General features: G+C 43.1%; 1 protein-coding gene across 1 annotated transcript in view; it reads left to right on the top strand.

Annotated features, from left to right (window-relative positions):
- tenm2a (teneurin transmembrane protein 2a) overlaps positions 1-17,693 on the top strand; it is a 114,965-nt gene that overhangs the window by 92,855 nt on the left and 4,417 nt on the right. The window contains exons 13-24 of the mRNA XM_066648498.1: positions 53-172; positions 768-1,029; positions 1,502-1,769; positions 5,956-6,099; positions 6,611-6,860; positions 7,106-7,126; positions 7,489-7,718; positions 10,082-10,236; positions 11,287-12,176; positions 13,793-13,968; positions 15,884-16,119; positions 16,656-16,952. Coding sequence (XP_066504595.1) covers positions 53-172; positions 768-1,029; positions 1,502-1,769; positions 5,956-6,099; positions 6,611-6,860; positions 7,106-7,126; positions 7,489-7,718; positions 10,082-10,236; positions 11,287-12,176; positions 13,793-13,968; positions 15,884-16,119; positions 16,656-16,952 — 3,049 coding nt within the window. The remainder of the gene's footprint in view (positions 1-52; positions 173-767; positions 1,030-1,501; positions 1,770-5,955; positions 6,100-6,610; positions 6,861-7,105; positions 7,127-7,488; positions 7,719-10,081; positions 10,237-11,286; positions 12,177-13,792; positions 13,969-15,883; positions 16,120-16,655; positions 16,953-17,693) is intronic.

Genomic DNA, 17,693 nt, shown 5'->3' with positions numbered 1-17,693 from the left:
TTGATTGGCTATTGATCACTTGATCTTCTAAAGTTTGTTTTGTCTTTTACAGTCTTGCATCACTGATTAGAGGCCAGGTGCTGACCACAGATGGAACCCCACTGGTGGGGGTCAATGTGTCATTCGTCAAATATCCACACTATGGGTACACCCTCACACGGCAGGATGGAACGTGAGTGATTTAATTTTTTTTTTAGTAAGAGCAGTGATTATGTTTAGAACAATGACAAATTTGTCATTGAAGTGTGTGTGTGTGTGTGGGGGGGGGGGGGGGTTCTATTATGGAGAAATGTGTATGTTTCGTTGAAAAATTGTTTTGATAAATGGGTCAGCTGTTATTGTAGATGGTTAGACTGTGGAAATGTATTTGTCTTAGCCAACAGCTGAATTCAGTGCTTTCTTTGTACCAACTTCCTGTTAGGAGTTTTAGTTATTTGTGGCATTGATAAGCTCTCCAACTTTTTAACCATAATAAAAATAGTTTTTCAGCTTCCTGTGCGGGTAATGTATACGACTGCGCGAAAACATTACAGAACAAATCTTTATTACATTCATTTAGGGTCATGTAAACTCAGAGCTTTTCTGCTGAAATGACTGCGATCTATCAATGGAATTAATTATTCCCCCCTAGAAAAATGACACTCTGAATGGTAAAATCATTCAGAATGTAATAGTGCCATCAATAATGGGCACAGCACAAGTAATTATTTGTTTTTCTCGTCTCTCTCCTCACTTTCCTCCTTCCACTCCACTCTTTTCTCATGCAGTTTCGACCTCATCGCTAATGGTGGCGCGTCTCTCACGCTTCATTTCGAACGTGCCCCATTCCTGAGCCAGGAACGCACTGTGTGGCTTCCCTGGAACAGCTTTTATGCCATGGACACACTGATGCTGAAGACAGAGGAAAACACCATCCCAGGTTGTGACCTGAGCGGCTTTGTCAGGCCTGACCCTGTAGTAGTGGCCTCACCCTTGTCCTCCTTCTTCAGTTCCAGGCCTGGCGAGAGGTCCATTATCCCTGAGACTCAGGTGAGAACCAGGCCCTAAAGAGCACTCTGGGTCTTGTAGACCTCCAACCCTGCCTTCACTGGGCTCTAATTCCTGTAGATATGCTGCTTTCCAGCTGAAACTGCCCTTTTAGCCATTCGTTTTTTTCACCTCAGTTACCCAAACTTCAACTTGGGGTTCTTGACATTTGCAGAGCCCATCTGGTACAGTAATTTCACTTCCACTTGGGTATTTTTTGCATTAATGAACTCTTACTGAACCTAACTGAAATCACTCTCAAGTTCAACTCTTTCCCTTATTCACTCCACTCCTGCCATTATGATTTTGTGCATTTGTTATTTTCTTTCAGCATCTGCCAGGCTTAATCAAATTGAATACCTCTTCATCCATTTTTCTCGTCATGCAGAACACTTCACAACTGCTATCCAAGATTTGCAAGATTGCACTGTCTGATTTAAGCCTTCAAACCTCTCTTGTTTTTCATGTTATGCAGGTTCTTCATGAGCAGATTGAGATTCCTGGCACCGCTCTGAAATTATGTCACCTGAGCTCACGGACAGCAGGCTACCGCTCCCTTCTGAAGATCACCATGACCCAAGCAGTGGTGCCCCTCAGTCTGGTCAAAGTACATCTGATGGTGGCAGTTGAGGGTCATCTCTTCCAGAAGTGGTTCCACGCCTCACCCAATTTGGCTTATACCTTCATCTGGGACAAAACGGATGCTTACGGCCAACAAGTCTACGGCCTGTCTGAGGCAGTGGGTGAGTAAGGTTTAGACCCTTTAACGAGAGGATTATCTACTGGATAGAAAAAACGTAATGTCCATCATTTACCTTAACATCGGTGGGGAAAGGCTCTTTTGAAAAGGAGTCAGTTTCATTTTTACATGAAATATGGTGGATCAGCAAACACATATTTAGTGTTCAGACTTTTTAGTAGGAGTTGGTGTGTTCTCCCCGTGTCCGCGTGGGTTTCCTCCGGGTGCTCCGGTTTCCTCCCACAGTCTAAAAACACACGTCGCAGGTGGATTGGCGACTCGAAAGTGTCCGTAGGTGTGAGTGTGTGAGTGAATGTGTGTGTGTCTGTGTTGCCCTGTGAAGGACTGGCGTCCCCTCCAGGGTGTATTCCCGCCTTGCGCCCGATGATTCCAGGTAGGCTCTGGACCCCCCGCGACCCTAAATTGGATAAGCGGTTACAGATAATGGATGGATGGATGGATGGACTTTTTAGTAGCATCTTTAGTAGAGGTTTGTGTTACAGTTGGTTACAATGTTGCCTTTCGTGTGGCTGACTAAGGTTTGTTTCCCAGCTTGAGCCAGAGACAACACTCTTCAGCAAGACTATAAGACTCTGTAACATGATTAAAATTGTGAGTCACCCTAGATAAGAGCATCTACCATATGCCATATATGTAAAGTAGTTTTGCCCTTAGCTGTGAGGGTAATATTGCTTAAAATGTAATGGAAGCTACAACAATTAGCAGCTGCAATGCTAATCCAAGAAGACTTGCTAATATGTATTCTTATACAGTTTTATGAACTTTAGCTCATAAAAATTGATGAAACTATGCCTCATGGCAAAAACAGATTGTCAGCTATGTTTAGACATGAATCTTTTCTGTAGTTTTGTCAATTTTTATAGAAACATTATGTCACAATATGCCTCATAGTTCCAGCTCACTATTAAAGATGCCAGCCCTAGGCACTAAACCTATCTAGTTCCGCTGGCTACATTAAGGATAAATCTGAATTTTTGCCACACTGTTCCTTTAAAATAGACTCACATGAACCTCACACTGCGAGGCAGCGTTCACTTTAACTGAGACAATAAAAAGTACTGAATAGCTAATCTGACAGAGTGCAGATCAGTTAAAAGAGCATGGTTAAAAGCACTTTGCTGGCTGTGTAATATGGGTCCACTCATCGGGGATCGCAGAGAGTTTATTACACGTCAAAGGGGATTAGCGCTGAGCCGTGAATGCAGGACCCAGGGAGTGAGCGCAGTATTAGAGAGCGTTCTGCCTCACAGCCTCTGTCAGCGAGGCCATCAGAGAGGGAGGCTGCAGGTAGCTAGCACTTTTCTCCCTGCTGGTGCTGTGAGGGGAAATTTGCTGAGGATAGCGCTCTGTCACTGGTGTGGCATGTGTGCAAACAGTGTGGTAGAGAGCTTGCCACCAGCCCTGAACACCCACCCTCTCAAACGTGGCTCTCACTCTCTTCATTGCATTGCACCTATAATTCAGGACAAATGGTGTGGGCAAGCATTGAGGTATTTGCAGGATTGTAGGAATCCAACAGCGCCTATCCACCTACCAGCATGTGTTTTTGGTTTGTGGGAGGAAATCCACACAGATAGTGACCCCAGGCTGGTATGCTTATATTTGGTATGTCCTATTTTAATGATGCCAGGACAAATAGGGTTTCAGTTATTCATTTATATACTGTCTGTAAGTTGTTAAAGCAGGTGTGGCCAGTTCCTCAGTATATGATGGGTACACGTCCACATGGGTCCACCCTGCAGAAACATGCACCTGGTCATGACCCTGTAAGAGCCGTTCATCGGGAAGGCCTGAGCAGAGAAGGGAAAGAGCAAGTCATGTCCAATTACATAGTGTTTGAAGAGATCATCTGTTCACGCCTCCCTGTGGTTTCTGACGATGTGAAAAGACACCCTGCCCTAAGCATTAAGGAGCAACTTGTCTAGCGCCTTCCACACCCCACTGTGATTCTGGCCGTGAGGACCTTTTGAAAGGCATTTGGATGGGGTTGTCGGTCACATGTAATCTGCTGTTGTTCATCACTGATCAGGGTTTTCTGAGGGTTTTTATATATCATTGCTGTCCAATGAAAATAATGTATATCTAAAAAAGCAGCATTACAGAAGAGAAAAAGTCTTATTAAATTTAATTGACTTAAAGTCAATGTAAAGAATATATTTTGTAAAAGTATCTAATCAGATTTGGGCCCAAAAAACTCAATCATGCAAAAATTAAATATCAAACAAAACTAATAAAGAAAAAAATGTAAATAAACATGATTATTCATTCATTCATTATCTGTAACCCTTATCCAGTTCAGGGTCGTGGTGGGTCCAGAGCCTACCTGGAATCATTGGGCGCAAGGCGGGAATACACCCTGGAGGGGGCGGCAGTCCTTCACAGGGCAACACACACACATTCACACCTACGGACACTTTCAAGTCGCCAATCCACCTGCAACGTGTGTTTTTGGACTGTGGGAGGAAACCGGAGCACCCGGAGGAAACCCACGCGGACACAGTGAGAACAGACCACACTCCTCACAGACAGTCACCCGGAGGAAACCCACGCAGACACAGAGAGAGCACACCACACTCCTCACAGACAGTCACCCGGAGGAAACCCACGCAGACACAGAGAGAACACACCACACTCCTCACAGACAGTCACCCGGAGGAAACCCACGCGGACACAGTGAGAACAGACCACACTCCTCACAGACAGTCACCCGGAGGAAACCCACGCAGACACAGAGAGAGCACACCACACTCCTCACAGACAGTCACCCGGAGGAAACCCACGCAGACACAGAGAGAACACACCACACTCCTCACAGACAGTCACCCGGAGGAAACCCACGCGGACACAGTGAGAACAGACCACACTCCTCACAGACAGTCACCCGGAGTAGGAATCGAACCCACAACCTCCAGGCCCCTGGAGCTGTGTGACTGCGACACTACCTGCTGCGCCAACGTGACGCTAAACATTATTAATAATGCAATATTAAATATTAAACAAAAACAAGACTTTAAGAGAGAGAAAAAACTTACTGAAATAAATAAAAAAAATCATCTTAATCGTACAGCATAAAAAATTATTTGTGTTGTGGTGTAAATTGTTGGGTAGGCGGCATGGTGGTGCAGCAGGTAGTGTCGCAGTCACACAGCTCCAGGGGCCTGGAGGTTGTGGGTTCGATTCCCGCTCCGGGTGACTGTCTGTGAGGAGTTGGTGTGTTCTCCCCGTGTCCGTGTGGGTTTCCTCCGGGTGCTCCGGTTTCCTCCCACAGTCCAAAAACACACGTTGCAGGTGGATTGGTGACTCGAAAGTGTCCGTAGGTGTGAGTGTGTGAGTGAATGTGTGTGTGGCTGTGTTGCCCTGTGAAGGACTGGCGTCCCCTCCAGGGTATATTCCCGCCTTGCGCCCGATGATTCCAGGTAGGCTCTGGACCCCCCGCGACCCTAAAATTGGATAAGCGGTTACAGATAATGGATGGATGGATGTAAAATGTTGGTATATTACTACTTTAAAAAGACACAATTTTGCTTACAGTTTCCTCTCTGCTTGTTTCTCACCAGTCAGATTTTCAACCAGCTGTCAGTTTTGTAGTTATGCTGCCAGCCTTTTTGTTTGCAGTTCTGTCTCAAACCTCTCACGTGTGCGTTTATTTCATAGCTGTACCCATTGGCTAATGAGGTTTTGAGTGACAGATCAGTGCCCCAGGTGAAATAGGCATGCTTTCTGAATGACGCCTGGGGCAATCACTAAACAAATAATTTGTTTGAATGTTATATGTTTTAGGTTTAACATGACATTGGTCTCAGTAAGTTTTTTTCTCTTATTTTTTATTCTTTTTTTCTGATCCCATATAAAAGTACCTAAGTAGACAAATATGGGTCACCAGTGTACAGATAATCCTTAGCCTGTTTGTTATGATGTCACCATTTAAAGGCTAGCCATGGTGTATTATATGTTCTACAGAAATCATAAAATAACCTAGGCTATAATTATGCACCACCCCCACCTCCATTACCTCAAAGGTTTTATCTACAATACAGACTTTCTCACAGTTATATTCTTACTTCTTAAAAGCGTTTTGTAGTACGCTTTCTGTTGCTCACCTTTTCTGGCTGTTCTTCTGTCTCTCAGGTTTTTATTTTTCCGTCTTTTCTCCCTCTCTCTCTTTGCAGTCTCTGTGGGCTATGAGTATGAGACATGTCCTAGCTTGGTACTGTGGGAAAAGAGAACAGCAGTACTGCAGGGTTACGAACTGGAGCCCTCTAACCTTGGTGGCTGGTCTCTGGACAAGCATCACATCCTCAACCTACGCAGTGGTAAGGCCTTCTTTCGAATACACAGACACACTCACACGCCAGGGAGCAGTCTAACAATTTTCAGTAATGTCCATCATGTATATTCTTCTGTAGATGGTACCTCTGGTAGCATTTGACCAGAGCTAGTGAATGAAGCTACTGAGCATTTGCAAGCATTTGGATTTCAATCTCTATAAATGTAGATTTAACACTGACACTGAGTGACATTGCTGAGTTTGTAACTGCTGTTAAGAGTAGGCAGTGTGGACCAGTGGAAGGTCATTCACCTCGCTTTCCCTGGGAGAGGTCTGCAGTATATCGAGTTGATGTAATGTGAAGCCTGGATGCTTTTTGTGGAGAGCCGATCAATAACATAACGTAATAGCCCCACGGTGCAGCTGTAGCGGTCGAAAACACAGCGCTTATAAATGAGTCTTATAAACTGCTTTTTACTGAGAATGACTTTTTGAAACGCCTCTTTCTCCGTTTACGTTGCAAAGTTTACGGTTTCACTTTTTCTGTCTCACGCCAGGCATCCTCCATAAAGGCAGCGGGGAGAACGTGTTTGTGTCCCAGCAGCCCCCAGTCATCACTAGCATTATGGGTAATGGGCGTCGGCGGAGTATCTCATGCCCGAGCTGTAACGGGCTGGCAGATGGGAACAAGCTACTGGCTCCAGTGGCGCTGGCAGCGGGCATTGACGGCAGCCTCTACGTGGGTGACCTGAATTTTGTTCGCAGAGTTTATCCATCCCTCAACACCACCCGTGTGCTGGAGCTCAGGTACGATTCATTTACAAGGGGGAAAAACAGTTTCTTGTGTTATCGCTGTTGGAAAAAAACATGTAAAATAGTAACTATAATTGATTAATTAATAGCATCTTAGTGCAAATTTTGATTTAAAAATTGATGTACAAAATTGTGTCCTGAGAGCGGCTACATATATGTTCTTATTGTTTGCTTGTGTTTTAATGGAAGATGCCAAAATAATGTTCCCTTATCTTGCTTTATTTGTATGTCCCCCATAGAAATAAGGATTTTCGACACAGGTGAGCCTTGATTTTCTTTCTGTCTGTTAACCCCAGACATTCATTTCTATGTTAAAAAATGGTCTGTTTGGAAATAAGAGGTTTTGATGTGCAAGTTTCCTAGCTTCATGGCTGTGTGATGTCACAACCATGAAATATCACATGTACACTGCCCATTGGGGTGCAATACAGAACCAGTCAGCACAGAGGTCATTTGTTATGTATAATTCTTAAAGGCACAGTTACAAAAAAAGAAAGTATATTACTAAGGGACTTTAGGAAATATATCAGAAATGCACTCTTTAAGTAACAATGCTCAAAAATACATTTAAACTGGCTGTGGTCAGGTTAATTTGACTCTCTCCAAATATTATTTCCTGTAGCAACAATCCCACACACAAGTACTTCCTGGCAGTGGACCCTGTGACAGGAGCTCTGTTCATTTCGGACACAAATTCCCGGAGGATCTACCGTGTTCGCTCGCTCACAGGGGGCCGTCTGCTGGCCGACAATGCAGAGGTGGTGGCAGGCACAGGAGAGCAGTGTTTGCCTTTTGACGAGCGCTGCGGGGACGGAGGAAAAGCTGTTGAGGCTACTTTGATGAGCCCAAAAGGTAAAATATAAAGAAAACACAAGAAAAATCAAGTAACATCAATTGATTCAGTAGATTCTGGGCTAGGATACCAAAAACTATGATCTCACTCATTAGTCTGTGCATGCTTAAGCTTCACAGCTAGCTCTCACACTTACAGAGCACTGGAGCAGCCTGGCAGAGGTGATAATACATTTCTCCTGGCTGTCTTTACATCTCTCTCCTTTGTAGCAGTGACACCTAACATGGATAAAAAGAGCCTTATCCTCTAGCTGCTTCCACAATCAAAGAGAACATTCAACCTTAAGCTATTAATTAATTTTCAGACGTACTGTTGGGAATTAAAGTCTCTGGTCTCAGCCAGTGAAATCTCATGGTATTTTGTATTTCTCTCTCTATTATGAGCTAATGTGAAAGCTCCTAAGACTTAAAATACACTTAAGTATAAGATGGTGCCGTGTGCGGAGCTTAGCCCAGCACTGGGATTCGCATGAAACAAGACATTTTGTAGAAGACTTTTCTGGAAAACATGTTCTCTGCAAAGTTCAATAGTTCTTTTGTAATAAATTGCCAGCACAACCTTCCATTTATGAAATAGTAAGCAAAATAATGATCCATTGTGAGGGCATTAGTTTGAACAGTTTAGTTATATTCAAAAAGCACAGCCCTTCAGTGTATGATATGAAATCCACACAATATAAATAAACAGATGTATAGCAAAGTCTTATGATGGATTGTAAAAAAAGGAACCTGACACCAAACTGTCAGAGATGTCACACTGTCACATTTTTTGTCAGTGACATTGAATCTGTGCTGGTGAAGAGAATAGAGCGGGTGGCAGACTACAGAGGCCTGATTCCTAACTCCCCAATGACTGTGTGCAGTGAGGCATCAGTGGAGACACTCCAGAGTTGAGTGCCCTGTGTCTGCTAACTCTCTGTCTATGTCCCAGCCTCTCAGCACTCACACAGAGCTGCAGAAAAGCAGCTTTCACCTCCATGCGCCACACGCCTACACAGGTCCATACATTTGTTTACTTCTCACTGTCTCTTGTAGCTATTCTGGTCCTCTACATCTTTGAGCACAAATGTAACTTGGTGACCTTTGATGGACACTATGAGATTTGGCTATTGATGAAAAGGGAATAGAGGTTCAGACACAGTGGTCTTCAAATAAGAAACCAGATACCAGAACCAGAAAATGATTTAAATGATGTCAAGCCACACACTTGTAAAAAAGATTGCAGGATATTTATAGATTTGTCTGGTTAGCTGCTCCATTATTTTTACAGTGAACCCACAAGAAATGTGTAGAGAATAGTCAGATGCATATTATCCATTCATGTGCATTTATAACAGTTATGTAGTGTAAGCCTTTAGGGCACTCAGCAAAGATTTTTAATAGACAGACTATTCTTGCTGATCTGGCACAGATTCTAGGTAAATAAAAAGCCACAGAAAAATTAAGTTGTAAACCTCATTTGTGACACTGAAATTTTAAATAAAACAATGCAATGATATGCAAATGATTTAAACTAAATTTAACTGAAAACAGTACTAAGACAACACTGTGAATATTGAACCCGAGTGGCTCCAAAGTGTGTATATTGTTCAGCATTAACTGTGCCATCACAGATGTGAAAGTCACCCATGCCATGTGCACTAATGCTCCCAAAAACCACAGTGGATGCTGGCGCAAAAAGCCAGTATGTTTTATTTTCATAAAGAATGCCAAATTTTGATTTGTCCACACGAAAAATGTCTACTTCACCTTAGTCCATCTTAAATGGGCTTGGGCTCAGAGATGGCAGTTTCTGAGCCCATGCAATGATGTTCATTATAGAAACGTATCTGTTTTTAATTCAGTGCCACGTTAGGGCCTGAAGATCATAAAAAATCAATACTGGTTTTGGGCCTTGTACCTGACACAATTTTTTTCTGGATTCTGTACTGTACATGAAGGACTGGCGCCCCCTACATGGTGTGTCCCTGCCTTGCGCCCAGTGATTCCGGGTAGGCTCCGGACCCACCGCAACCCTGAATTGGATAAGCGCTTACAGATAATGAATGAATGTACTGTACATGACAAAAGTTCTTTACTATTTATAAGTTGAGAAACACTATGATTATATTTGTGCAGTATTGGCCCATGCAATTATCTGACAGCGTGATGAACCTCTGCCTGTCTTTACTTCTGAAAGGCTTTATTTAAAACCCAAACATGTCACTGACCTGTAGCCAATTTACATTTTTTATACATAATTTGCACATCATTACATTCTGTTTTTATTTACATTTTGCACATTGCCCCAATTTTTTGGAAATGGGGTTTACAGTTAGAAATCAATATTCTAACAAGTAAAAACGTCTCCCATTTCCACACAGGTATTGCAGTGGACAAGAATGGGTTGATGTACTTTGTGGATGCCACCATGATCAGAAAAGTGGACCAGAACGGCATTATCTCTACACTACTGGGGGCTAATGATCTGACTGCAGTCCGGCCACTCAGCTGTGATACCAGCATGGACGTCAGCCAGGTGAACACAAGGGACTCACAGCCTATAAACACTCAGAGACACACACTCACCAAAAAAATGGCTCTCATAAGCCTCTCAGTAATAACCTTTCAGTCTTTCAGCTGATGTATGTACTTAAAAAGAAATTACATTTACAGTCCTTTAACCAGAAGACACTCATATAATTAATAATATTTATAATAATATGTTATACACTTGTAATGCACTGGGATTGTTTAATATAATTAGAATTTCATTTTGATTCTCTGTGTCCAGTGGAGGCCACTTTGGTTTACCAAGGGAGACACCATCATTTATCGAACTTGATAGCATTAATTGCGTAATTCGATTAATATGGCCTCGAGCTAATGTATTAATTATTCCTGTTAATAGACATAGCTGTGCACCGTGTTGTTTTAAATGAGTGTAGCTGTTGTGCTGTTTTTACATGTGCACATGGGCTATGACGTTTCTATCAGAGGCCTCTACTGAATTGAAATTAATCCAGTCTGAATCAAGGGATACTTAAGTGAAATGTGCTTGTATCATCATTGCACAGCAGTACAAAAAAAAATATGGACTCTGCAGTGAACACAAACACAGTGTGTTGGGCCAATGGACATACAACTGGAATGGCAGGCAGCCACTTCAGTGTTAAGCAAGCAAGTGGGGTCAGATGCCTTTTTCAAGGGCACATCAGCTGTGGATGTTGAGGGAGGAGAACATGCTGTTCCATCATTCAACAGAACCTCATTTTTCCTGCTACCTTTCAGGACTAAAACCAACTTCTCTAACCCTGTGTTTAAACTCTAGATGAATCGAAAGGACAAAAATGATTTAAGTGTTCACTGTTTCATATTGTGCAATAATATTTACATCCACATTACGTGAGATGCTAATGAGCCTAGTAGATACGTTAAGGTGAAGTACGTGCAGATAACCATATAGTGGGTGACGGTTGTTCTCCTGTTTCCTTTAAGTTTATTTTCAATTAACTTGCAAAACATTGTGCATTTTTGTCTTATCTTTCTTTAAATAATGTGTCTTAACCTTATTGCCTCTCTGTTCCAGGTGCGCTTGGAATGGCCCACTGACCTGGCTGTAAACCCTATGGATAATTCGCTTTATGTGCTGGAGAACAACGTCATCCTGCGCATCACAGAAAACCACCAGGTCAGCATCGTAGCTGGACGCCCCATGCACTGCCAGGTGCCTGGCATCGACTACTCCCTCAGCAAACTGGCTATCCACTCAGCACTGGAGAGCGCCACAGCCATTGCCATTTCACACACTGGAGTGCTCTACATCGCAGAGACGGATGAGAAAAAGATTAACCGTGTGCGGCAGGTCAGTGCTAACGGTGAAATCTCGCTGCTGGCCGGTGCTGCATCTGAGTGCGACTGCAAGAATGATGTCAACTGCAACTGCTTCTCAGGAGATGAAGGCTATGCTACCGATGCCAGCCTCAACTCACCAACTTCACTGGCTGTCTCACCTGACGGCACTCTGTTCATCGCCGACCTCAACAATATCCGCATCCGTGCTGTCCGCAGCAACCGTCCAGCTATGAACGCCGCAGGACGTTATGAAGTGGCATCACCACGCGAACAGGAGCTGTATGTGTTCAGCGAGGAGGGGCTCCACCTTCAGACCTTCAGCTTGGTCAGTGGAATGCCGCTCTACAACTTCAGCTATGGGCCTGACGGAGAGCTGGTCTCAGCTGTGGATAACTGCAATAACACAGTGAGGGTGAAGAGGGAAGGTGCAGGACAGGGCGGAGCCGGGCTGCTCAGGCTGCTCCTGCTGCCCGAGAACCAGGTGGTCACACTGGGACTGGACCCAGCGGGCAGTCTTCGCTCCGTTTCTGCTCTCAACCGCGAGATTGTACAGCTGGGCTACAGTGGAGACACGGGACTCCTGGCGAGCAAGGCAGACGAGACGGGTTGGACGACATTTTATGAGTGAGTGTGTGCATGCGTTTACTGACAGATCTACTTATTTAAAGTAATATTAAAAGTAATTGATGTGGTATCTGTTCCACACCAATTTCCTTCCTCCTCCTGTTAGCAATATATATCAAGATATCAGACCTCGCTGCAGATTAGCTCAACGTACAGCACGTAAATATACCGTTAAAAAATGAAAGGTTAGTTGCTACATTGCCGTTATGTGTAGTAAGTCAGAGATAGGATTTCTCAGTATGCAGGTTTACATGACTTGTCTGCATGCTTACAAATAAGTAGGCGTTAAAATGATCCTTGTGTAATATTTGGATGGGATTAGTTGTAAATGAGGAGGTGAGGTAATTATAACCCGTGTTTCTCAGACATTTCTCTCTGGTGTGAATCCAAAATGCCAGTCAGTCGGGCAGATTGCATGCTTCTCCATTAGTAAGATTCTGTTAACTTTTTCTAATAATGATAATAACCCTACAATTAATATTGCATCATATCTTAAATATCTATTAGAAATCTGTGGCTCTGCTTCAAAATTTCAAAATGCAGCTGTATGAACTGTAAGAGCTCATACTTCACCAGCCAGTAACAATAGTGATGATAATGTGAATCCGTTTAAGACAGTGAGGTAATAAACATATCGTGACAGTGTGTAAATCGAGGAGCCACTCTTATATTTTTAATTACTGTTGTGATTTACTTCCCTTTAAACTGGTTATAAACATTGCAGAGCCTCTGGTTACGTTACACATTGCCCCACTTCCGTCTGAAACAATTAGCCGTTGATTCAACGTTGAAATAACGTAATGACTGCCGTCTAATCAACGTTCTCTTAAGGTTGAAAATGAAAGTTGAAAAGACGTCCAAACACAGACATTGAAAAGACGACTATTAGATGTATTTTTGACGTCCGTTGACGTTATTAATTGGTCCCGAAATAAATTACTTGTATAAAACGCGTTTTCGACGTCCACTGACGTTTTTGATTGGTCACCACTTAACTAACTTATATAGATGGATTTTGGACGTCCATTGACGTTTAAAATATGTCCTTGATGGACAGACTACTTTTTTAGACCTATTTTGAACGTCCAGGGACGTTCCTTGTTTACTGGGATTCTAAATAGTACTTTAAAAATAATCTCCATTTACTCGCGTCATGAAAGCATATACAATAATATCTCCATCTGCTGTTTCCCTCTGGTACTGCATCCTCCACAGAGCTCCACAGGGAGACGTGTTCCCTCCACTGGCACAGACATCAGTCAGACTGAGACAGATCTGACAGGCTCTAAACATGTTCCCCAGTGGAAGGCTACAGAGAAAGAAAGAGGGGGAGATAGAAAGAGAGCAAGACATGCCAGGGACTCTGCTGAGTCAATATGGAGACACTTGCCATAGGATATGTCTGCTGATCTTTTGATCTTTGTTATTACTCACCAAGTGCACATTATGACCACACTAGCAACAGATGCCTGCTCCCGTCTGCCAGAACACTCCCACACTTGCCTAGTGCCTGTTGTGCTTCTGAAGTTAAAAACAAATGTTCAATTTTGGTTGGTATTTATGTTAATATTGGGATTTTTTGTATGAAGTGTTAAAAATCTGTTGTGGTACTGCAGGTATGACAGCGAGGGACGGCTCACTAACGTGACTTACCCAACTGGGATGGTGACCAGTCTGCACAGGGAGATTGAGAAATCCATTAACGTAGACATTGAGAGCTCCAACAGAGATGACGATGTCACAGTCATCACCAATCTTTCATCAGTGGAAGCCTCGTATACAGTGGTGCAAGGTGTGTGGGCTACATGTAAAAATGTCTGTCCGTACCGTGTCTAACACATTGGAGTGAATTCCAACACAAAGACATATGATATTTGGAATTTCCTCACATCACATGTGCACCCAGTGCACGTCTTTATGTTGCTGTTGAAGCTGTTGCCGTGTTCAGGGGCATGGAATTTTTTTGGTAGATAGCAACCATATTAGCGTATATGATATACTCATGTTGAAACCTTGTAACTCATCTGGATCAGTGCAAATGGTCTTTTTGGAGTGAAATCTTGTTGCATTAAAGTATATTTCATTCATTCATTCATTATCTGTAAGCGCTTATCCAATTCAGGGTCGCGGTGGGTCCAGAGCCTACCTGGAATCATTGGGCGCAAGGCAGGGAATACACCCTGAAGGGGGCGCCAGTCCTTCACAGGGCATCACAGACACACCCACATTCACTCACACACTCACACCTACGGACACTTCAGAGTCGCCAGTCCACCTACCAACGTGTGTTTTTGGACTGTGGGAGGAAACCGGAGCACCCGGAGGAAACCCACGCAGACACAGGGAGAACACACCACACTCCTCACAGACAGTCACCCGGAGCGGGAATCGAACCCACAACCTCCAGGTCCCTGGAGCTGTGTGACTGCGACACTACCTGCTGCGCCACCGTGCCACCCTTAATGTATATTTATGTTAGGAAATTAAGAAAAATACCACAAAAACCACAGTTACTTTGGACCTTTTTGGATATTATAACTTGTCAAATCGAGTCTGATATGTTGTGTAGTATGCATTAGTTATTTATGAATATTATTTATAGTCTTTCACCAGCCCGCTCAGCAATCTCCTTCTGTCTCCTGTGTGCGAGTGGAGACGTGAATTTACAAAAAATTCAGAGCTGCAGGTGCAGCAGTCTTTCTGCTGTCCCCCAAGTCTTGTGTTCAGTCTGGGCCTTGCTACATGGAATGTGATTGGGGTGAAATTCATTGCCTTGCTGCCAGTAAATCCTCACTGTCTCCCCAACTCCCCAAGCCACGGGCCTCATGCTCCCAGAGCTTATTTCACCTGTTTAGGAAAAAGTGTGTGTGTGTGTGTGTGTGTGTGTTGGTGAAGGTGAACAGAGGAGAGAGAGAGAGAATGTATGGACGAGTAACTGATCGACAGAGATTCTAAGACAGAGAAAGACATTCCAGAAAGGACCATCTCCCCTTACCCCTACAACAGATGAGACAAAACCTAAAATCAGACTGCTCACACACATCATAGGAGCCTAGAGATGGAAAAGCCTGAAAGTTTAATTAAGGATGTAGCCCAGGAGTGCAATAAAAGTGGAAAACCTTCAGCTATCTGCAGCTGAGAGTCATTTAAATCTCCTGATTATTCCTGCTCAGCTCCTGCTCAATCAGATCACCCTTAAACCTCCACTTCTCTCTCTCTCTCTCTCTCTCTCTCTCTCTCTCTTCCCCAAACCGCACCCTCCACCCCCACCCCCTCCACACTGCATTATACACTTAAAGAGATAAAAGAGCACCACAATGCTTCCTTAAAAGCATTTGGTCTGTTGGTTCATACAGTACACCGTGTCCATTTGGAGTGCAGTTGAAAAATTCTGACAGCCGACATGAATCTCTTTTATAGATAGTAATTCTCTTATGATGGCTGGGAGTTGTACAGGAGGGTATGCTTGAGCTTGGCTATGAGTCAAGGAGTTTAAGAGGCAGCATATCTCTTGCAACATAGTGGTTCTGTTGTTATTTTCAGTTATAAAACTGATGATAACCCATGTTGTTTTTGGGCTGACTCATCCAAAAGAATAAAAACAAATCAAGGCTTTTTTTTCCCTCCCAATATTTATTTTTTTTAAGATATGAAAGGATATACTGGTCAGTTAGATGCTGTTTCTTACACTCTACCGCCCTCTACAGACCAAGTAAGGAACAGCTACCAGCTGTGCAACAACGGCACTTTGAGAGTGATGTACGCCAATGGGATGGGCATCAGCTATCACACGGAGCCTCATATTCTGGCCGGGTCCGTGAGCCCCACCATCGGTCGCAGAAACATCACCCTGCCGACAGACAATGGACTCAACTCCATAGAATGGCGACTACGCAAGGAACTGACCAAGGGCAAGGTCACGGTGTTTGGCAGGAAACTGAGGGTGAGTGAACCTGACCTGGCCGTGTCATGAACCATGAATGTGGGTCGTGTATATTTTGTCTGTCAGAAATATAGTGGCTCACAAATTACACAAATCTGAAAAGCTAATGGATCTTTTTTTGAGATGCAGTGGCTTTTTCTAATCCTAATTTGTCATGTTTAAAAAAAGAAAATTTAATTACCCAGTAAACAAGGAACGTCCCTGGACGTTCAAAATAGGTCTAAAAGTAGTCTGTCCGTCAAGGACATATTTTAAACGTCAGTGGACGTCCAAAATGCGTTTTATGCAAGTAATTTATTTCGGGACCAATTAATAACGTCAATGGACGTCCAAATAACGTCTAACAGTCATCTTTTCAATGTCTGTGTTTGGACGTCTTTTCAACTTTCATTTTCAACCTTAAGAGAACGTTGATTAGACGGCAGTCATTACGTTATTTCAACGTTGAATCAACGGCTAATTGTTTACTGGGTAGTGTGTAACTGGTATGAAGTAAGTAACAGGTAAATCTTCCAACCCAATCTTGTCTCTTTCAGGCTCATGGACGCAACCTGCTCTCCATAGACTTTGACAGGAACACACGAACGGAAAAGATCTACGATGACCACAGGAAGTTCACCCTAAGGATCACATATGATGCTCAGGGCAGACCAGCCATCTGGCAGCCCAGCAGCAGCCTGGCTGTGGTCAATGTGTCCTACTCCACCACAGGCCAGCTGGTGGGCCTGCATCGGGGAAGCATGAGCGAGAGGACTGAATTTGATCTCCAGGGTCGCATCCTTTCTCGCTCCTTTGTGGACGGCAAGGTGTGGAGCTACAGCTATTTAGACAAGGTGAGAGTTTCTTTTTATATCTCTATATTCTATATATTATGTAGCAACTGGTGTTAAAATGGATTAAGAGGGATTTCTGAGACCATGGAGACCTATTTGTAAGATTTGATAACTCATAGACTGATCTATATTTTATATGGCGTTTATGCCACTGTTGTGAAGGTGACAGGAGAAGATATGAACCACAGCTTGTGGCAGAGAGGTATGGTTTACACTAACAAGCAGTTTAGTTTCTAAAGTTGGGATATGTTTAAAAGATACATGCAGTCCCAGAGGTAAGTGTCACTGCAGTTATTCGCCTTTCAAACCACAGTTAAATGAGCCACAGGTAAAATTTGTGTTTATGACTGTTGCACATTTAAGCAGTAAAACCTCATTTAGGGCCAAGGAAAAGAGTACTTTGCTTGTTATAGAAACGTACAAATATGAAAGTAACATTTAAAATGGTTATTTTAAAAATGGAGTTCAAAATAATACACGTATGTTCACAGAATCTCATACTGTCCACATACACAGACTGTTTTTTAATTTACTAAGTTTAAGGTACTTAAAATGTGAGATTTTGGCTTTGAATACTGTTAAGAATAACAAAAAAGCTTTGTGTTGATGACAGCCATCAGCTTGTTATAGTTTATTAAATAAATTAAAATGGAAGTGTGATCTTGAAATCATTACACACACATTGTTATTGATGTTTGATAAAGTCCCCCATGGCAAATAAACTAAATAATATTTCCAAAT

This window comes from Hoplias malabaricus, chromosome 17, assembly GCF_029633855.1.
Source record: "Hoplias malabaricus isolate fHopMal1 chromosome 17, fHopMal1.hap1, whole genome shotgun sequence".
Taxonomy (NCBI): domain Eukaryota; kingdom Metazoa; phylum Chordata; class Actinopteri; order Characiformes; family Erythrinidae; genus Hoplias; species Hoplias malabaricus.
This window is presented reverse-complemented; position numbering and strand designations above follow the sequence as displayed.